Source organism: Diceros bicornis, chromosome 13 (genome assembly GCF_020826845.1).
Source record: "Diceros bicornis minor isolate mBicDic1 chromosome 13, mDicBic1.mat.cur, whole genome shotgun sequence".
NCBI lineage: Eukaryota > Metazoa > Chordata > Mammalia > Perissodactyla > Rhinocerotidae > Diceros > Diceros bicornis.
The window spans coordinates 28,382,861-28,405,815 of record NC_080752.1 but is presented as its reverse complement, the minus strand read 5'-3'; the positions used below and the strand labels follow the sequence as shown (position 1 = coordinate 28,405,815).

The window sequence follows — 22,955 nt, the reverse complement described above, 5'->3', positions numbered from 1 at the left end:
TGAAAAGTTTGGCTGTGAGAGAAGGAATGATAGAAGATAGTTAGAAGAGGCTGCAGGTTAATCATGTTAACTGGTTGATGCATTAAGAGGTTAGTGGCAATGGTATTCTGTGGGTAGGATTTTATGATGATTAATATGACAGTTGTATTCAGGTTTTTGGGATAAAATGAGGTAATGGATGTAAATCACTTCAGAAAGCAGAAAACATAATTTTAGAGGAGTCATCAGAAGTTTCTTGTGAAGAGTTTTTAAGAATATGGTAGGTAAGTATAGGAGATCCTTTATAAAATTAAAGTATTTATGCCAATAAAGATTTGAAATAATCACTTAGTTCTAAAGATGAACAATTAGATGCTGTTTCGCATGTCTTGTTTTCCACAAAGTGAATGAGCTTTTGTAGTTGTGGTTTTAAAAAAGGGTTAATTTATATGTGACTGTTGGGCTTCAAGGAACAAAATAGAGTGAATAGACTGTGCATTTGAAAAATTGCTGAAGTCGAAAGCCTGCAGATGGTGTCTGCTGTTGTGTTCACAGCTGTATTTACTGCAAGCTCACCAGATTATCTACTAATAATTTAAAAATAGCTGGTTAGAAACAGTGGTATATTCAGGTCTCTGCTGATTTTGAACCTCAATAGCAGTAGTGACTTTACTTATATGCCTTTCAATAGGTAAAATACCTATTGAAATTACTTAGTTCCTTTGCATTGCTTTCAAGATTTCTTATTTGGGCCAGTTTATGCTTTGCACAACCAGAGTGCTTACAGTGCAGAAGCAGATAACCAGGTTCTTTTGATGTAATCTCTTAGCAGTGAGATTGGAGAATGGCTCTTGATTATCTTTTTTTTGTTTTACTAACCTTTTATCTTTTTAAACCTTTTTTTTCTTTTTTTTTTTTGCTGAGGAAGATTTACCTTGAGCTAACATCTGTGCCTATCTTCCTCTATTTTTTGTATGTAGGTTGCTGCCGCAGCATGGCCGCCAACGAATGGTGTTAGGTCCATGCCTGGGAACTGAACCCAGGCTGCCAAAGTGGAGCGTGCTGAAGTTAACCACTAGGCCACAGGGCCAGCCCCTTTTTAAACATTTTTAAAGTGTTAAATGTATGGAGTTGATGCCTTAGACATATATAATATTATATGGTGAGCTTTCTGTATTTTTTGATATTATCAACAAATAAAAAGCAAGACCAAAACCCTTGAATACTCAAATTTACTCACTCCCCAATATAAATGCTTTTTTCTCTTACAAAGATTTAATACAAGTTCTTTTGTAAGGACTCAAATTACTAAATCTTATTTTTTTTGGCCATACTACTGTTTATTTGCTTAGTAAAAGAACAATTTGCACAAATTAAATGTAAAACATAGGAAAATAATCTGAAACGTTATCTAGGAATTTTAAATACATGAGGGGGCAGTAAGAAAGACATGCATATTTATTTATTAATTGATTAAAATTATATAGAAGAACATATATCTGGATTGAACCTTTTGAACAATTATTTTCTTCTTTTGGTTTTAAGTATTTAGTTCTTACTGTTTTTCTTTTTGTGTGTGGATATTTTAATAATTAGGAAAATTATGCAGAAGAGTATTCACTCTTAAGTGTGCTGGGGGCAGGAGCAGTTTGAGCTTTGATCTTTGAATGGCAAGGAAGAACAGAAAGTGCTAAAAACGTGTAATGTCTAAAGCAGTTGGCTTTTTGGGGAAATATTTTCTTCAGTTTTGTCAGTAGGTTTAAGTTGATTGCATAACCATTTATTATTGGATACGTAATATTTTATTGTATGAGATACAATAAAACACTTAAAAAATTTTAAACTACTATTTAATAAATTAATTAAATTAATAGGCTTTAATCTTTAGAGCGGTTTTAGTATTATAGAGACATTGAGAGGAAAGTACGGAGAGTTCTCATATGCCCCCTCCCACCAAGTTTCCCCTATTATTAACATCTTGCATTAGTGTGGTACATTGTTACGGTTGATGAACCAATATTGATACCTTCTTATTAACTAAAGTCTGTAGTTTACATTAGGGTTCAGTCTTTGTATTGCACCTTCTATGGATTTTGACAAATGTTTAATAACAGGTATCCACCATTACTGTATCACACAGAATAGTTTCACTGCTCTAAATACACCCTGTGCTCCACTTATTCATCCCTCCTCCCTCCCTCCCCCCAAGCCCCTTGCAACCACTGGTCTTTTTACTGTCTCTATAATTTTGCCTTTTTTTGGATGTCATATAGCTGGAATCATAGAGTGTGTAGATTTTTCACATTGGCTTTTTTCACTTAGCAATAGGCATTCAAGTGTCCTTCATGTTGCTTTGTGGCCCGATAGCTTCTTTTTGTCACTGACAATATTCCATTGTTTATATATACTACAGTTTATTTATCCATTCACCTGTTGAAGTGCATATTTGTTCTAAGTTTTGGCAATTATGAATAAAGCTGCTATAAACATTTGTGTACAGGTTTTGTGTGGAGATAAGTCTTCAACTCATTTGGATAAATACCAAGGGGTGTGATTTCTGACTGTATAGGAAGATATGTTTAGTTTTGTAAGAAACTGCCGTACTGTCTTCTAAAGTTTCTGTACCGTTTTGCATTCCCAACAGCAATGAATGAGAGTTCCTCTTGCTCCACATCTCCACATCCTTGCTGACATTTGGTGTTGTCATTATTTTGGATTTTAGCCCTTTTTATTTATTTAAAAAAATTTAAAATAACTACTCTGGTGTCAGCTATGTTGCAGTTTTGATTTTCTCTACTATTTCCCATAGAGAGGGGAAATGAGGACCATAAATATTATATATTACATGTGCCTCATTCTCAATCCTGTAGGGGAAGGCATAAAGGTATAAATTTAGGAATAACACGATTTGATTACACTTTTTTTTTTTAACGGGCGTAATTCTGGTGTAATGGTTAGGTTATGGTTTGTGTGAAATGTAGTAGTATTAATTTTTTAGTGGTTCCATATAAGTGTTATTGCCCCTCATTTACCCTGTGTTCCTCATTTTGCAAAAGATTCCATTTTATAAAGGGAAAAGGATGCTTCGAATTTTCTGAAATAAACTCATTCTACCAAAGGTCTTCATTTGCTAGATATTTATAGATGTAAAGATTTGTATTAATTTCTTTATTGTTAAACCATGTATTGAATGGTCAGGGCACTCAGAAATGAGGAAGATTTGATCCTGTCCTTGGAGGTTATAATGTATCTAATAATAATTGCAGCAGTGAATATTCGAGGGCTTACTGTAGGGCAGATATTGTGCACTTCCAAGATGAGATTAGAATTACTTCCCAGCTGTGCTTATTTAGAGCATTTTTGACTTTGCTTTTATCCAGTTACTTATTGGAATTTAACATCAACTTAACTGCGCCCTATGCCTGCTCAAAGCCTTGGTTGTGAGGATGATTTGGATAGGCTCTCTTGTGGTTATGCAGTTCATTAATTCCTCTGTCAGGGGTTCTTAACTTTTTATCAGGGACTCCACTGAGTATTGATGCCAGCTGTGATTCTCTCCCAGAGCAGAGTTTGTGAATGTTTGGCTACATATTCACAATACACAATTGCAGGTAGTTTATGGAATCCCTGAAGCCCATCCACGGACCTCTGATTAAGAACTCCTATTCTAGTGAGCCCTGAATCTCTGTTTGAATTACTAGGAACCAAACCTTTGCATTTCTTATTTTTGGCCGATTTGCTTTGCTTGAATAGTGTGGTATGAGGCCATTGATGTCTATGGAGCCTGGTGGAGCTTGCGTGTGTCCTGAATGGTTTATCCAGGGGTTCCCGAGGCTGCTGTTCGCCATGGCAAACTGTCTTTATGAGGACCCAGAGGAGAAACTTTTCTCAGCTCTTACTACCAGAAAGAACTGACCTCCTGAGCCTGTGGTTTTTAACTTAGGGATTTAGAATCCTGTGACTATCAAGTTTCCTTTGAACTATTTGCTTATAAAATTTTGGCCACATCTCATAAAAGGTATAAAGTGAACTTGAACACCTCATTCATGGTTTCATCTTTTCCATCCCTGTTCCCCCTGCAATTTTCCTTTGTCCCAAGGAAAAGAGAAGCAATATAGTATAGTAAGAGTACAGGCTCTGTAGCCTTATGACCTGTGAGACTTGCCGTGTGACCTGAGGAAACCTATTTCACCCCTGTGTTTTCAGAGTCCTCTTCTGTAAATCATTCCTACTTTGTGTGGCTACTGTGAGGGTAAAATGGAAAGCTCTTAGAGCAGTACCTGGTACGTTTACCTGGTACAGGTAAAACGCTGAGTCAATCTTACCTATTGTTATCATCCCAGTTTCCTCATCTATTTTAAATTTTATTTTATATCGTATGAATCTCAGTAAGCTGCCTTAAATAAGCCATTTTAAAAGTAAGCCATACTTTAAATCTCCCCAGCCCCCTACTTATTTTTTTTATACAAAGGTTTAATTTCTGCCTGAAGATATTCATTCAAGAAGTTATGTAAGAAAGTGCTGTGGACTGAATTGTGTTCCCCCAAAGTTCATATGTTGAAGCCCTAACCCCCAATGTTTTGGTATTTGGAAGTGAGACCTTTGGGAGATAATTAGGTTTAGATGAGGTCATGAGGGTGGGGCCCCATGATGAGAATAGTGTCCTTAGAAGAGAAAGAGACCACAGTTGGCTCTCTGTCATGTGAGGACACAGTGAGAAGGCAGCTAACTGGATTGGCTGGAACCTTGATTTTGGACTTTCCAGCCCCCAGAACTGTGGGAAATAAATTCCTGCTGTTTAAGCCACTCAGTCTATGGTATTCTGTTATAGCAGCCTGAGCAAGACTAACACAGAGAGTAAATTTCATACATGCAGAGTTAGAAGGTGATCAGTAGCTTATTACAGAGACGAAGCTTTTTGAGAGTGAAATGGAGATTATGCTTCAATTTGCGGAAGGCTTTACACCTACTGAACAGCCTTCCCTGAATTCTGGTGTGGTCCTCACAGCTACCTTTTGCAAGAGGCAAAGCCGATGCTGGCTTTTCAGGTTACAAAATTAGAGAGCCAAGTCTAGAGAAGCTAATGGAGTTGCCCACATTCACAGTTTCCATTTTGGAAGTGGCTAAGCCTCTTAATAGCTATGTTTTCTGACTTTTACATCCGTTGTTCCTTCCATGAACACCTTAATATTGTCAGTTCAGTTTTCTAATTCTTTCACTTAGGAGAACATCACCTTTATTTTTAGTCTTTGTAGGGATATTATTTTCAAAGTGGAGAAATCTCTCAGTTTTTACATTTCGACCTGGTATCTGAAACGTTAAGTGGTGAAATTGTTGAATTTATCTTCCTGTCTCAGGGAGAAAAATAGAATTTATGAATTCTTTGGCATGGTGGTTAGATGTGAAGTGTAAAATTTCTGTGAAGTATCATACTCTAAGAAATGTGATATTCCTGAATTAGTACTTATGACATTTTATCCTTTTATTTTGGTTCAGGTATTGGTGTGCCATTTTAGTCTCGCTGATGAGTGTCCAGAATGTAGGAGTTATTTGGAGTTATTCACAGTCAAAAGATTGATACTCATTTTAGTCAAGGTGATTTTGAGTATGTCTTGATCGAAGGGGTGAAACAAGAGTGTTAGAAGCTACAAATTTTAAGTAGTTAAAAAATCCAACTCAAGCTCTGCCCTTCATTTTGAAAGAATTCTGGATCCCTGCAAAGTTAATATTTATGATCCATCAGAACATACTGTATTTGCTCCATTTCCCATTAAATTTTAAGAAAGAAACTAAAAAAATCCCAAAACATCAAATTTTTACTTTCTAGTGATAAAAAACATTTATTTGAGAGTAAAAGCTGGAATAGATTAAAAAAAAAACTTTATTGAAATAAAATTCCCGTAACAGACAATTCACCCATTAAAAAAATGTACTGATCAGTGGTTTTTAGTATGTTTACAGAGCTGTGTAGGCATCACCACAATATAATTAGGAATAGATTTTTATATGGCAGTTTCTGGTGATTAATTGAATGCTCCTAGATCCCTTTTATGTATAAATTTGTACCTCTATGAGTAAGAATATACCTTAACTATATGCTTTACTATTATAATATATAATTGGGGGCCGGCGCCGTGGCTTGGCGGTTGAGTGCGTGCACTCCACTGCTGGTGGCCTGGGTTCGGATCCCGGGCGCACACCAACGCACCGCTTCTCCGGCCATGCTGAGGCCATGTCCCACATGCAGCAACTGGAGGAATGTGCAGCTATGACATACAACTATCTACTGGGGCTTTGGGGGAAAAAATAAATAAATAAATAAAAATTAATATATAATTGGCTTAAGGCATTCAAACCCAGCTTTTGTTTATAGTGGTCTGACTTCAGCCCAGGGTTATTAAATCCTTCAGTGACTGATGACTCCCTTCAAGGTATGATAAAGCAATTATGAACATGGTGTGAAAATGGGATGTAGTCTCTTTCAGCATATTATCTGGAGAAATTACAACTTTCCCAGAGCATTGTTTTCACCTTTGGTGTACTCAAAATATGTTAGATATTTGCCATTTTCAGCAGTTTGTGTTAAAGAATTTTTCATTTGTTAATTGAAAGGCAGCCAGCCTTTATGGGTCTCAGATTAGGGGAATTTCTTAGTGTTGATTCCCAGTTAGTTCATAAAATTCAAGTGGGCCCTTAAGGCTGCTAGGCAATCATACTTGATTTTCCTAGTCCATTCACTTGCCTCGTTTCCTAGATGACTCTTTCATACTTCTCCTTTTACACTTCCTCCCTGTCTTCGTGCTGGGCTTCCTGCTTCAGTGAGAAAAATCAAAGCAGTCAGAAGAGAACTTCCGCAGACTCCCACCACCAACCGCATCCACTTACCTTGCAGCTCAGACTCCGCCCTCCTGGCTGTGTGTAGATAGAGCAGCCGTTCTTGGCTCTCTAAGGTCAGTGCAGCCCATCCTGCCACTCCGAGGTGCCACCTGCTGCTCTTTCATATAGTAATTTTCTCTCTCATATCATTAATGTTTCAGACTCTACTGGATCATTCCCAACAGCATACCAACATGCTGCTTTTCTCCCATCTTAAAACAAACACAAAACCAAAACCCCCTTTTTTTGACCCTACTTCCCCTGCCAGCTATTGCTTATTTCTTGGCACCCCTTTGCAGCAAAACATCTCAATAAGAGTTTTCTGTACTTAAGATCTCCACTTCTCCTCTCCTCTCTTAAATCCATCACCCATCATTCAGGGAAGCTGTTCTTGTGAAGATTACTAAATCCTCTGGACTGACTGTTCCCTCTGCCTGGAATATATTTCCCATGGTATCTGTGTGGCCTCACTTTCAAGTCTCAGTGAGGCTTACCTTGACCCTTGGTCTCTACTCTAGTTCCCCTTACCCTGTTCTGTTTTTCCCTTAGTGTATTGTCTTCTCACATACTATCTGTGTATTTATTTTCATGACTTACTGTCTTGTTCCTCCCACTAGAATGTAAAGTCCTGAAGGGCAGGGATTTTTAACTGATGTATACCCAGCACGTAGAACAGTAACTGGCACATAACACATGTCTGATAAATATTTGTTGAATTTCTACGCTGTGAACTAGGACTCATGGCTTTAAAAATTATTTAAATGACTATAACTAAAAATTTTATTTCTAGTGCAGACGTGCTTGGCTACCTTCTTCACATCTCCATTTGGATGTCTAACAAGCATCTAAAACTTAACATGCCAAAATGGAACTTCTGATGTTTTCCCCTATACCACACATAGTTGTGGAGTTTTTATTTTTTAACTTCTTCAGCTAGTAGGATTTTACTTGTCAGCTCTTTTCTTTGGTGTATAAGTTGTACCACCTGGAATGCCAGAGGTAGACTGAAGCAATCTGAAGTTATTTAGTTTCATCTGGCACTGTTAAAGCAGGTTCATTTTTGAACATTGATATAAATTGTAAACAGTACTGTACTAATGAAAAGAAGTCAATGTCCATTATTTAGTTCACTTTAATTTAACCAATAACTTTTTTGTTGTTGATTCTGTAGAATCATTAGTTAGTATTTTATTGCTTGATACTTGGAAATATGGTTTTAGCTTTCAAAGTAAGGAGTAAGAATATTTGTTATCAAAACTTTGATTTAAAATTTCCATGTATCCTTTCCGGCGGTGACGACCTCCCCACGAGAACATGCCTCTCGCAAAGGATCTCCTTCATCCCTCTCCGGAAGAGGAGAAGAGGAAACACAAGAAGAAGCGCCTGGTGCAGAGCCCCAATTCCTACTTCATGGATGTGAAATGCCCAGGATGCTATAAAATCACCACCGTTTTTAGCCATGCACAAACAGTAGTTTTGTGTGTTGGCTGCTCCACTGTTCTCTGCCAGCCTACAGGAGGAAAAGCAAGGCTTACAGAAGGATGCTCCTTCAGACGGAAGCAGCACTAAAAGCACCCTGAGTCAAGATGAGTGGGAAACCATCCCACTAAAGACATTTTGGATACAAAAAATAAAAAAAATAAAAATAAAATAAAATTTCCATGTACTTAGCAAACATAAAGTACTTTTTAGAAAGCCTTTCTAAGTGTAGTGGGTAAACTATTGAATCAGGAAATGTGTACTTAAAAGTTCCTTTCTGGGAGAATCAAATTAGCCCTCATAAAATTCAAACTTGAAATGTAGGGTTTTAGTGAGACATGGAATTAATGGCATCGCCTCCATAAATGCTGATCAGGTCACACAGCATCATAAATATTGAGGTAGCTTTCTTCAAATTGGATTTAAGTTGGCAATTACATTTACCATCTACTAGCAAATTATTAGATTTCTTACCTCTGAAACTCAAAGAATCTTATCCTTGTAGATTAATGTATGTTGATAGTTTACTGGACAAAGAGATCAAAGGAACTGGCAATAACGTTTTCTCTTTTTTTGGAACCAGTAAAGCAGCAGAACAATGCTGTTTAGCCTAATTTAGTGCACTGGTGGTGTAAGGGGAACCAGATTGTGATCAGACCATATACCAAGACAACCCAGTTGATCAGTGAAAGAGTTGGTTGGTATTTGGTAGATGGGGAAAGGAGGAGGAATTTGGCTGAAGTTTTTACTTTTTAACAAATTGAGTTTCCTTTATGCATCCAGTGCATTAATGTTAGAATCTGTTTGTAATGGTCATCTGCAAAAAGTCTAGTGTGTGGTAGTTCTGTGATGAGGTATAAAGATAGAGATACAGTCCTTGGTTTACAAGTCTGATAATATTATCTTTCTTTAGCGTAACACTGGAATACTCTAAACTTAATCCTCAGCATAATCTCTTGAGGTAGGACCGTAATTCCCATTTAACAAAGGAGGAAATAGCTGAGAGGTCAAGTTGCCTTACTCACTGCCACTCAATACCTAGTTTGATTTCCATGCCTGATGCTATCTCCACTACATCACAGCCTCCAGACTTGTTGGAATAGATGAGAAAGACAGCAAAAGTAGACTGCTGGGAGAGAGATTTCTGTAGACCAAATGTGATAGAATGTGCAGAGGTAGAGAGGGAGGGAGAGGAAGCTTATTCTTTGAATGTGGTTAATATGAGTAAATGACCTTAGAGTGGATCTTTAGAAGGTTAGTTTTGGTCATATCTAAATATATCTAATTCTTTGTATTAAAGAATTGTTCTGAAAGGTAAGATAATTTCACTGCACTTTTTCCAATAATATATCTTTAAAATGAAAAATTTAATCTGATTTCAATTTTTCAGGAGATCCTCAATTTGGTCTCCCAGAAGTTGAGTTTTAAAATAAAGGGGCCAGGGAGAGAGTGTGTGTTCAGTATCTGCTTTAAAAAAAAAAAAAAAAAATCAATTCCAGCATTGAATACTAAAACACAAGGAACCAAAAGCTTGGTCTAGTGACAGTGTTAGGGTTAATTTTACTTGTTGAAATTAATGTTCTTTTGATAAATAAACCATTTCCAGGTTCTTGGTGGATGAATTTAACTGAGAACAGATTACAAACTATTACATTAATTCATGTGAATTGTGTCAAATCTGAAAACAAAGAAACTTTTTTTTTTTTTTTTTTACCGTTAGTATATGGCCTGGTTTGATCATATAGGTTTTTCTCCTTTTCATCCTCTGATGCCTTCTCTTCTAAGATTAAAATCAAATCTTTTATATTGAACATGTGGTATTCAGGTACTCTTATAATTAATTAACTTCAATTTCTTGTAACTTCTATAATATTCATTTAAAAAAATTGATGGAAAATTTATTCTTGTTTTCAGAGTGATAGAAACAATAGATAAAAATTTACTAAGACGCTAATAAGGTAACTTTATAGTTATCAATTGGGATCTGAAGAGGATTAGTTAGTTGAAAATTGCTTAAATTGAAGACGCCTATGGAGTATGTACTGGCACTCAGGAGGTTAGCGGGACTAGTAAAGGGGTTTTTCTAATCCAGCTTTGGCATTTAGCTTCTGAAGGTCACCTGCTAGTCTTCTGTGTTTGCGGCCATTGAAGGAGGCAAGATAGCAGTGATGTATAGACCTTGTCATAATGGGAAGGGGGGACCAGAGGACAGAAAATTGTGCTTCATCTTGATTGTCTTCAGTAGGAGCCACAATGATTATTTAACTAAGTACTTTTCAACTTGATTGTTGTTTAATTCATCATTCGTGTTTGTTTTTTTAATCCCTGTTGAAATACGTTGGTTTTTTTTTTTATAAGTCCAACACTTTATGCTAATAGAACAATTTGACAAAAGCTTTCATAACCTTATGCATTGTAGCATTAATTCCATCATGTGAGTGAATGGAAGGGCTTTTTATTTACGCCCAGGACATTTGTTTAAATGAGAAGTGATTCCTTGTTTAGTGACACTGGCTTTTCTAGTAAACTTGTCTGTAATTAAAGAGGATGAAGTTTTAATATGCCTAATATACTGTCTGGTAGATTAATTCATGGACGACGTATTTGATTGCTGAAACATGGTGTAAAATGAAAGTTTTTGGCACTCTTTGAACCGTGAAAAATTTAGATTGTCCTTTAGCATGCCTCTAAATGGAAATTTTATTTAGTATCTTTTCTTTTATTACTGAGATCCTCTAAGGCCAATGGTAAAAAACTAAAAAAACGAGCATTTTTAAACCTGTTGAATAGTATTGTGTTTTTTTTTTTAATATTTATTTATTTATTTAGTGTGTGTCTGGGCGCGCGCGGATGATCAGCCCTGAGCTAACCATGCCAATCCTCCTCTTTTTGCTGAGGGAAGACTGGCCTTGAGCTAACATCTGTGCCGATCTTCCTCCACTTTATATGGGACGCCGCCACAGCATGGCCTGACAAGCAGTGTGCCCGTGCGCACTTGGGATCTGAACCCAGGCCGACAGTAGTGGAGTACGCACTCTTAACGATACACCACGAGGCCAGCCCCCATTGAATAGTATTGTTAACCTAGCTTTGAAGGAAGGCTTATGGAGTAAACTCAAGTTTGTTTTCAAATTAAGTTAGGTTTGATAGCTCTGTTGGAGTTGTAGTTGTGATTTTTTTTTTTAAAACAAAGTCAGATAGGTAAATACATTTTGTTTTTATTTTCTGCCATTAATGAATATTTCCTGTTTTATACTTTTTTTGGTAATTCTGTCAAAAGCAGCATCAGTAACTCTGGGGCCTGATTTTCCCTGAGGCAATCTACAGCAGACAGTTTGTAGAGTTTATATGTCACTGAGGAGGTTTGTGGAAAGGTTTTTTTCCTCTTTTTTTCCGTTTAGGAGGATTCAGCAATTTAATTTCTCTAGTCCTTAGGAGGATCATTAGATCTAAGTAGTGCCCTTTCGGACCACTCTCAAGCAGAGAATTTGGGAAAAAGTGAAGAACAAGCCTGGAGGGAGGGTTGAAAAGGAAAAACAAGGGGCAGAGAGCTACATATGGTGTCATTGAGTTGTAGAATGCCTGGGAAATGGCTGGGGTGAGAGGATGCTACTTGGCTTCAGTGGGCCCCGTCATCACCTACTGGAATGTTAAAGCTTTGGTGTTCTTAATCCTACAGGCATTTGGCACCTAAAATATTGATAATTTGTGACATTCGTTACATTTGGTTTACGAAGTTATTCAATTGAAGTTTGGTAAATCATTTAGAATTTTAGAGTCCCATTCATCTTTTTTTTTTTTTACAGGGAAGAAAGTAAGGCACAGAGTTGGTAAATTATAGACCCTAATTTCTGATTAGTGTCTTTGGGCTTCACCAGTGCTCATTCTACCAAATCATAGCATCAAGTAGTTTTATTTGCTACTTTATTTTATTTTATTTTATTTATTTATTTTTTTCCCCAAAGCCCCAGTAGATAGTTGTATGTCATAGTTGCACATCCTTCTAGTTGCTGTATGTGGGATGCGGCCTCAGCATGGCCGGAGAAGTGGTGCGTCGGTGCGCGCCCGGGATCCGAACCCGGACCGCCAGTAGCGGAGCGCGTGCACCCAACCGCTAAGGCACGGGGCCGGCCCGATTTGCCACTTTTCAATCTATCTTTCTGAAACTCAGATTCTCAATTGCTCTTTGGATTGACTTAAGGCACGTGAAAGAATCACTTGTCATTACTAGTAGAGGCTTGGTTTAAAAAACCTGATTGAGGTTGGCGTGCCTGTGAAATATGCATCATTACTTATCTCTATCTAGGCCAAATTATTTTTCTCAATCATGCTTCACATTCCTGGATATAGAGGCATTAGTGTTAGTATATTGTTATCTTTGTTTTCTAGATAACATTAAATTTCATCATCTGTACATGGGAAGGCTTATTGTCAATACATAGTGAACATTTTGACCTCAAAGAAACCAGGAAATAGACTCATAAAACAAGACACAGTCACAATCATTTTGAGAAAGTTTATGGGGAGTCATACTCAATTGGACAGATTATTAAAGTCAGTATGACAACAAAAATGCACACAGGAAAGTTTCTCTTAAACAAAAAACCCCCAAAAACCACATAAAATTTTCATAGTGCCTCAGAACAGAAACTGGTTGTGTAGCTTAGGAAGCAAGTTCAAGGGCTCTGCTTTTGATAGCAAGATTTCTGTTGAAATGTGAAGAACTTATTGTATCATATTCCATAAATGTTATAAAGGAAGTGAGATGTGATCTACTTGTAATTATTAGTCATGAAATTATGAAGAATATAGAGCCTGGCTTTGTTATAGACAGCCTACAGTATAAGGAAAAGAACAAGTCCCCATTTCACACATGAATAAATAGACTTAATCTCATGACATGGCAGAGCTATAGTACAAGGGACAGCCTGGGGGTGAGGAAGGCAGAAATCGTTGTCACTCAGCCAAAATAGGCTAGGATTCAGAGTAAACAACACTTGTGATCAAAATAAGTTCCAAGTCTCATTAGGGCTCTTGGCATGATTATGCTGAAATGAGAGTAGAGTACAGTACACGAAAATATTTTTGGTGTGGAATTTATTGTACTTAAGTGCCTACTTCTCAAATCTAGAACCAAGTTGAGTTACCGTATTTGCCCAAATCTCTCAATAAGAATATTAGGATGTAAAAAATCAGTTTTAGTTTCTCCTTCCATTCCTGTTCTGCTTCCTTAATGCTACTCTTAAAATTCCAATACGGACTATATTTCTTTATTTCTACATGGGATCTGTGAATATCTGTGGTGTTTATGTGAGTATCTATTTCAGGAAATTTCTGTCTGTGCTGGTCTATAGTATAGATAAATTCTATTTTAGTTTTTTGATTTAAGAGAAGGCCTGTGATGCAGAACTTAAAATGCTACCCAATCTCAAATTTTGTTTAATAGCACATTTTAATCTGCCGCTGAATTGAGGCTTTAATGATTTTAGGCTTTAATGATTTTAGGTTTCATCTCACATTTCATATTTACAGGGGAAATAGAATAATATATAGAGAATGATTAAGCTAAGCAAATATTTGCACTTTGCCACAGTGTTAGGTGTTCTAAAGTCAAATATTTGCTATAGAAATTAAAGCTTAGCTAAACTAAAGAACAGTTATCTTACCTTTTAAGATAGGTAAGATGTGGCTTCCAAAACCTCATTTTCAAAGCACCTGACAAAAATATTAAGAAAAAGACTCCCTGGTTACTATGAAAAATTTAAAATATGAACAGTGATCTATGAGATCCTTATAATTTGTTCCTTTTATATAAAGTTTACATCTGGTTTGGTTTGGAAGTGCTTGCACCGTTATAAGAGCTGTTTGATAGGAGTGTAGCTTATTGGTGGTTGTGCATCTCTTGTTACTGCTCCTCTCCTGCCCACCATTGCTTTTCTTTCTGGATGGTTTCTGTTAGCTTTTTTTTGTAAGTTAGACAAGACAAATGGTTTTAAAAGCCCAGGAATTTGTTAATAGGCACCTGCCCTCCCCATTTTTAGTGTTTCTGTCTCTTGGCACTTATAATTATTTTATGATGAATTTTCACATTTCCATTCTCAAAATGCTTTGCTACTTCCTTTCTCTGGCCCTCCACTCAGGTGGTTGAGCTATTGGAAATTTTGACCTGTGTTTACCATTTGCAGAAGATACTTGGTTATGTTTTCTTGACCTGTTTGCCTGCAGAATTGACCCAATTAGTGGCTGCATTTTCCTCCTCTTCTTTTATTTACCTGTGTCCTTTTCCTGGGTTATAGTGTTTGTAATTCCTCATCTGAGCTGGATGTGAACATTGAAAGCGTGTTTGTTATTTTCTCACTTGTAAATTGGTAAGGTTTTTCACACCCTAGTGGGGAACTAAGGTGATGTAATTCCTTCTTTTCCTTTTATCCTGGCTTACTGCTTTCTCCCAAGGACCTATTTAAGCATGGACATTATATTTCGTAGTCTCTCTTTCCTTTTTACCTTGAAGTCTGCAATTCTGATTCTCATGCCTCAAGATCTAAGATTTTTTTTCAGACTCCTCCATCCTCCTCACTCCTGCCTGTTCCCCGATCCATATGACTTTATGTCCTTGTTCTTGAATTGCTCCTTTCTGTTGTCAGAGTCCTTCTGGAAACGTTTTCTATGGAAACCTTTGCATTCAGGCCAGAATTCCCTGGGGAGAATTTGCTTTATAGACTGCCACCCTCCTTTTGCTTGCTTTTTCAGATTCAGAAGCTCTTTCAACGAGAAGGAATAGTTCCTTACATTTTGGCCTCCTCTCATGGCAGATGGCTGACCTTTCCCCTCAGAGATTGTTGGTACCTGGGACTTGCAGGGTAAAAGGAAGTGCTCCAGAGAAATGCAACTCATGCGTACGCTCAAGGTTTTTTTGTTTTTTGTTTTTCCTTTGTTCTTGTAATGACAAAATAGCCGTAAAACTAGAATGATCGTCACTGAACAAGTTTATCTGGCCTTCCCCATTTTCCCCCAAGTCTCTATGAAAAGGGTGTGGTGTCACGTGACTGCCATTCTTCCAATACATTAAATCCCTTGCCACGCACCCTTGTTGTAACACCCACCTTCCCATACATCTCAGAAAACTGATGTCCCCTGATGATTGTTTTAAAGCCAGTTCCATAGTATTGCATTTTGGAAAGGCTTTTATCATTCAAATTTTAGAGAGGAATTTGATTAAAATATCCCTGCCCAAAGTCATGAGTTCTTCCCTGCTTTGCCTCTCTTCCTATATATAAGCAGCCTGTGATAACGCAAATGGCAGATAAAACAGCGAAGTACTCAGGGAATGCTTTGAGATATTTTAATCATTATTGAGAAATAAGTGATTGAAAATATATGCTCCTAATAGTAGAAAAACAGAATTCTGCGTTTCATCTTGTGTTATAAATACAAAGGTATCAACTTGGCAGAAATTGGGGGTTTGTTTTTATTGTGAAGAAGAATGTGCAGCCTCCCACATACCCACACAGCAATTGCATACGCCTGGAAAAATCCTCCAAGAGTGGTAGACTTATGTTTTTATCCAGGCTGTCATTACATATAGCCTGTCTGCCAGAGACTCTAGGCCCTGATTTTAGAGTGATGGCATAGTATGTTGAGTGAGTCAGAGGAGATTAGTGTGGAAAAGGGAATTTACAAAGGAGGAGTGCTGACATTGTAGGATGATAGAAGCTATGATTCTAAAACTTGGCAGATGTGACTATGTTGGATAAAAGGTGGAGAAAATAGTGGAGAGAAATGCTTTCTTGCTCTTTTTTCCTCGGGTCAAGTTGTGTAAGTTGCTGAAAGAATGGAAGAATAAAGCCTTACATTGCTATGGGACTCGCTCACTCTGTCTTTTCTAAGAAGAATTGTAATCTCTTGTCTTGGTGAGAGTCAAGGATAAAGCCTCAGGCTTTAAGTATGCTTATTCTTGTACCTAAAGCTATTAAAGTTGATTAAAACGGAGTGGCTTATTGATGAAATGGAATTCTTATTATTTTTATTTAGATATATTTAGATCTAGATCAGTGCTAATAGAACTTTCTGTGATATTGGAAATGTTCTGTATCTGTACTGTCCAGTATGGTAGCTATTAGCTACATGTAACTGGTGAGCACTTGAGATGCGGCTAGTGTGACTAAGGAACTGAATTTTTAATTTATTTAATTCTAAGTAATTTAAATAGCCACATGCGGCTAGTAGCTACCATATTGGACAGCACAGATCTAGATTAAAGTTCATAAGTGATTCACATGGCTATACAGTGAATAACATCTGAGCGCATTCTCATGTACAGACATGTTATAGTTTTGTCGACACGTGCTTTTATCTTTATTTTCTTTTGGAGAAAGTTGGAATGAAAAGGGGAGTATAAAGGCACTAATTTAATTTTTAAAACAAAAAACCCGAAGGTGGCCTGTTTTAATGTATTTAAGAAAAACGTTAATGAGAACCTTATTGTTCTACCTTACGAATCTGTGCCCTTTGGGGCCGGCCCCGTGGCCTAGTGGTTAAGTCTGGCATGTTCCGCTTCAGTGTCCATGTTGTGGTGGGGACCTGTATACAAAATAGAGGAAGATTGGCCACAGATGTTAGCTCAGGGTGAATCTTCCTCAGCAAAAAATTAAAAAAAAAGAAGGCTCTGTGCTCTTTGCTTAGAAGAGGAAAGCTTGTTAGTGGATAGTGAAAAATGAAGTCTAATTAATAAATAGACTTTGTTCCTTCATCAATATTTGATTGCTTTCAAAGTTAAACTCGGAACAAGTGCTGTTCTCTGGAACCTAAGCAGAAACCAGGAGACCATGCTTATACAGCCAGAGTAGGGCTGGCATGGAGAAAACAAGTTCCCGGAGGGCTATGAGCGCCCCTTAGAGGGTTTGAGGAGTCAGGGCAAGCTTCTCTGAGAACTGACAACTCTTTCCTATTTAACAATGCAAACTAAAACAACATTCCTAGGATCAGCTAGATGTATTCTAACACACTCTCTTCTGCAAAATGTTTATTGAGTTCCTCTGTGCTGTGTGGCATTCTGAGGATTTGTAGAACATTGTCTTTTTATCATCATCATCAGTGTTAACTGACATATTGAGCATCTTTTATCTGCTAGGCATTGTACAGATTAGTACTTTACATGAATTATCTTACTTATTCCTCACAACAACTCCATGGGATATGTTATATTATTTTAATTTTATAGATGAAGAAACCAAAGCTTAGACAGAGAAACTGATTTGCCCATGGTTATAAAGCTAGCAAGGACCCGTGTGTCTTTCTGTCAGTTAGAGCCTTACAGGGAAGGATGAGAGGAGACAATGTATGAAATACATGAGTTAGTGAATAATAAGGTATTTTACGTTAGTAATACATGTCAAAATGCTAATCTGTAAAATGCAGACTATGATTGCAAAAGGAATTAATTAGAGGAGCAAGAATGGTATGGCAAGGTTTGGAGGCATCAAGAATTACTTCTGAGACAATGTAGGGCTTGGAGTGGACTTGAATGGTAGGCACTTGATTCAACAAACGCTTATTGAGCTACCAGTAAAGACAGTGTGAGCAAAGGTGAAATAGAGTACCCCAAGTGTAGGGGATACATGTAGAAGGCTTTTATTGGAGGGTTGTGGGGGAACAAGGTTATATAGTGAGGACTGGAGGGGCAGTTTCTTAAAGAAGGAAAGTAGACCTCATATAGTCTATCCTCAGAAGTTCTTTTTTTTTTTATTGGGATATAGTTGGCATATATAACATTATCTTAGTTTCAGGTGTACAACATAATGATTCGATATTTGTATATATTGCAAAATGTTCACCACAATAAGTCTAGTTAATATCCATGACTACAAAGTTACAAATTCTTTTTCTTGTGATGAGAAGTTTTAAAATTTACTCTCTTATAGCAACTTTCAAATGTGCAATACAGTATTCCTAACTATAGTCACCAGGCTATACGTTACATCCCATGACTTATTTTATAACTGGATGGTTGTACCTTTTGACCCACTTCATGCATTCATTGAAAGTTCTTGAATGAGGATATTCAAAATTGAGACAAAAGGTAGGTGTCATTTGTGTTTATGGAGAGAGTAAAAATTGAGGTCTAGGATAAATGAGGGCAGTGGGAATGGAGAAAAAGATTGACAGTATTTTCCCAAATGTTTTTCTCCAAATTTATATGGTTCAAGATAGTGACCAGTAATACCCACCTGCTTGCTATTATCTCCAGCCTCTTATGTGGTGCTCATCACTTTGATTGGTTGTTTGTCTCTGGTGACCACAGGGGAGTTCTGCCCTTTTCCCTGGCTGAGAGCGTGGGTATGGCTAGGACACACTGAGGCCAGTGATACTCCTGCTGCCTTGGCGCCCTAAGATGGTTTCAGGCATCAAGAGTCTCTTTTTTTCTTGAGTTCCTGATATCCCCCGTATGTTTGTTAGCATTTTAATTAATGTCCCACTTGAGGGAATTGATTCCTCTCCCTTGTTTCTGACTGGCAGATTCTTTTCTTTTTTCAGTCTTTTCTTGTCTTTTCTTTGGGGTAAAAAATACCTAACTTGCTTTATTTAGTCCTTCAGCTTGCCTTCTAAGAAAGTTTTGTGAAGTGGATCATTTTTTGTATGGTTCTGTAGTTCGAGTTGTTGTTGGTCTCTTAACATGTGAAGAGAATGACCAGTTGAATAGTTTGGTTTACTTTTCTAAAACGTGGGTAATGGTTAAGGCACATGTTAATGTGGCAGGTATTCGGGGAATCGGGTTCCCACCAAGACTCATAAGATTAGTTAAGTGCAGTTAAGTTGTAGCATTCCTATTACTCTCTTGTCCTTGACTCACACACTGTTCTAAGGAAGAGTGAGAGTTGGCATTGATCATTTATAAGTTTTGTAATGTGGAAATGAATTACATTGGGCAGTGTGATCTGGGTGTTTGAATCTGTTGAGAACTAACTTGTTGAACAGTTTTCTTACCTACAGATTTCTTAGACCCTTTCATATGATCATATACAGTATAAATTTTGAGAGCAATTGTTAAGTAATGTGTCCTACACTTACTTTATACAGAAAGTTTTATTGTTGTGGTTGTTGGTTTTGGGCTGCCTGTCATAAGGCCTCCAGATTTTTTTTTTTAGAAACTTAGTTTGGAAAATGCTTTTGGTGTCTATGTCTGTGTCTATCCAAAGATTTTAGCATCTCCTATATGCTGATGACTCCCAAGTCTATGTCCTTGTCTTGCTCCTACTCCTGAGCATCACGTTGTATTTCTAGCTGCCTAGTGGATACGGCAGTCTGGACGGCTGTGTAATACAGGCCACTGAAACCCAACACTTTTCAAAATTAAAGTCTCTTCTCCATTCAGTTACATGTATCATCCTCCTTTCTCCCCCCAGATTGTCGAAACTAGGGATAGAAGCCCTGACATCATCTTCAGTTCTCTGTGTTTGATTCCCATCTGGTTGATTACCAAGCCTAAAATCTGTCGGAAAGGTTAATAGTATCACCAACAAACACATACCCTACTGTTTTTGATCCTGGTGGAGAGTAGGATTGGCTTAGTTGTGAATGTGGTAATGGGGCTCTCAGGATAACTAAAAATCTCTTCTCTACTATTGGGGACCTCTGTGGGGTTTTCCTTGGTGAGAAGAGCTGTTTTTTTACTATTACTGCCTTTTCTACACAATTCTAATATTCTGTAATATTCTAAAAAATGCTTCTTACCTGTTCGTATCATATCATTTGTTTAAAAAAATATCAAAAGTGACAGACCTATAGGGAAGAAGCAACACACATCAGATCCAGCTGGATAAAAACAACAACTGTAAGTTACCAGTTGCTGAAAATGGCACACAGGTCTCTAGGTAGTTAGTCATAGTTAGTCAGTTTGCAAGTTGCAAGATAAAGCAAGGAGGAGAGTAAAGAAAGGGATCTGTGCATTTCCCCCAGGTCTCATGGATTTGATCAAATTAACTTTAATCAGAAGTGGCAGTTTTTCCATTGAAAGCATTTGAGAAGAAATTCCTCTGTTTTCTGAAGTGAGAAAGAGGATTTCTTTTGAGAATGCTGTTGTAACCCTGTGCTCCATTTACATTTCAGCCTTCCAGGTTGCATTTGTCAATTGCTTTTGAGATTTATGTTCTCTCGTGTTGAATATTACCTTGCTTGCATTTTCCAGGTGTTCTTAAAGGTCACTAGAGACTACAGCTCTTCAGTGTACGTTTACATTGGGCAATAAACTGAACTTCTGATATTTTTGTGGTTGTGGAGTATGGAATGAGTATTTTGCTTGTATGTTTAATTTTTCCTTGACAACAAAGTTGAGGAAATTCGTCAAGGGAACTTGACGTTGACCAGTTGGGATACAGACCTTCTTTAATCTGGCAGTTGCTCTCCTGTCTTTTTATCTTACACTATATGAGATGAAAGCTTAGAGAAGAATACCTGTGTGGTATTAAGCCTGCCAACACATGACCAATATAAGTCTTGTTAGCAGATTTACTTGCTTTTGGAAGAAATGCAATCTGTGCCTCCTTCAGTCCTGCTCATTGTTATCACAATTATTGTTCATAAGTGTGATGCTATTCAGTTGCTTTTTCATATTTTAAAAAACTTAATTGGAAAAGTTCTGAAGACATAGCTTTCTTTTTTCCTCCCTGTATTACTTTCCTTCTGATGATAATGTTCATGTGTATAAATCAAAAGGTTCTCTTTTAGTCTAGTGATAGTTACAGGGCTGTGTTAAAAATTTATAAATGTCAAGATGAGGCTTCTCTTAGGCCATTGGTCTATGGAAAAAGCTGCAACTTTGCACATATTATTTAATAAAAGTTTGCATTTTAAATTGTAATGCTGTAGATTTAATTTGGGTATGTTTTAATATAAACTATTTGTAGCATTAAGCTTTCTCACCCCATTCTTTAAAGAAATGTGAAATTTAATTTTTCATATTATGGCACTTATCTTTTGGAGCTCTTTGTTTCACAGATTACTGAGTTTCTCGGTAATGACCTTCTTTCCAAGATCTTGACAGACACTTGGTTTAGAGAGGTGCCATATTTATATTCGAAACCCCTGATGTAGACTTGATGGCATTCTGTTTTCATTCCCAGGTCCTGGTCCAAGAGGTAAATGAGTATTTTACTGGAGAATATGTTGCATGCTGAAAAGGACTGGGTTATACTATCTGTGATGTGGGGCAATTATATCATCCTCTAAAGCTTGTGATAGTAAACAAATTAAGCTCCTATAAAATAATAGGGACTGTTTTGTTCTTGAATGTATGGCTGTTGCTCTTATCAAGAGGGTGAAAATGAAAAAACATTCTGCCCTCCATATGAGTTTATTCTACTTATTGCTGGTTATGTATATTTAAATTTTTTTTTTTTATACATAGAATTGATATTTTACCCTGAGCAAATGGTATTGAAGATTTTTTGGGTAAACACCTAAAAGAAGGATGATGGCACATTCTTAAGAGCTATTTTTATTTTGCTAGAGGACTCTTTGAAAACTGAAGGTACAGTGGGGTTAACATATTGGGGCCGGAAGCCAGGTGTATCTGAAGCTGAATAACCAGAGAGGTTACTGCTAATACCTGTAGTGAGAACTTTTGGTGACATTCTATGGGTCTGTGCTGTCCCCTGCTTCCTTTCATAGTTTCCTTCTTTCTGCTTACAGTTTCCTCATTTTCAAGTTCCTACATGGAAATTGTCTGTTTAGCTTACTGCTGTGCCCACAGATTCGACAGTTGTGCTTTTCAGCTTCTTGCTGTGTGTGTCATATATCACTTGACTGCTCTTGGTAGTCTTAGGTCTCATTCCGGGTCATAGAGAGACTTTAGTGTTGAGAAGAAGTTAGCAGTGGTGCCTTCATTGCTGATGAATGATAGCAGCTAAATAATTATATGTAAGAATTCTTATTTGGAAATCTAGAGTCTCTTACTGGGCGGCGACCCCTCCCCTTCTTTTATGATTCTTCCTTCTGTGGATTTTAATGTTATCAGCCATTTGGTGCTGATAAGTACAAGGCATTTAAAACAGTCAACTCTAGAACATGTTTGCACTGTCAGGATTACCTGAAATTTGGGCTTCCCACTGTTCCACATACATAGAAGATGCTATTTGTATAGCATACTGGTTAAAGTGGAGGTATTTGGGGAGTGTTTATATGGGACTCTGTGAAAAATTCATTACATATTCTTTGATATTATAAGATAGGAAATACCATGAGGGAAGATAATAAGCATTGAATTTGCCTAAAATATCCAATAAAGTGTCTTCAGAACGTATAATGGAAAACTTGAGCTTGCTTCTGTGAACCAAACATTTTCATATCAGGTTCTAGGCATAAAATGACTGCATGCAGTTTCTGATGAAGACTTTTTGATGAACGTATTTTCAAATTCTTGAAGATACCCATTAATGAAAAAATTTGTTCATACAGGAGGAGGTGGCAAACGACAGAAGGATACTGTATTTTCTCCTGGTGCTGGAAACATCTTTCCTGTCATTAGCCAGAATTTGGTAATTTGATCTCATTAAATTATACTTCCAGAGTATGATTATTCTTTAAATCTAGCCACTTTCCCGTTTTTTTCATTGAAAAATGTAATC

General features: G+C 37.1%; 2 protein-coding genes across 7 annotated transcripts in view; both read left to right on the top strand.

Moving 5' to 3' along the window:
• The window catches only part of RERE (arginine-glutamic acid dipeptide repeats), a 409,123-nt gene that overhangs the window by 102,810 nt on the left and 283,358 nt on the right, over positions 1–22,955 (top strand). The window contains exon 2 of one of the 6 annotated variants that reach the window (XM_058552814.1): positions 15,085–15,230. The exons of 4 other annotated variants lie outside the window; for them this stretch is intronic. The gene's annotated coding sequence lies outside the window, so the exon portion shown is untranslated. Of the gene's footprint in view, positions 1–15,084; positions 15,242–22,955 lie in introns of all 6 variants that reach the window. One more of the 6 variants, XM_058552815.1, reaches the window with a different exon arrangement.
• On the top strand, positions 8,133–8,484 carry LOC131412775 (small ribosomal subunit protein eS27). Its single transcript, XM_058552825.1, has one exon. It carries the CDS (start codon positions 8,170–8,172, stop codon positions 8,422–8,424), a length of 255 nt encoding a protein of 84 aa, XP_058408808.1. The 5' UTR covers positions 8,133–8,169; the 3' UTR covers positions 8,425–8,484.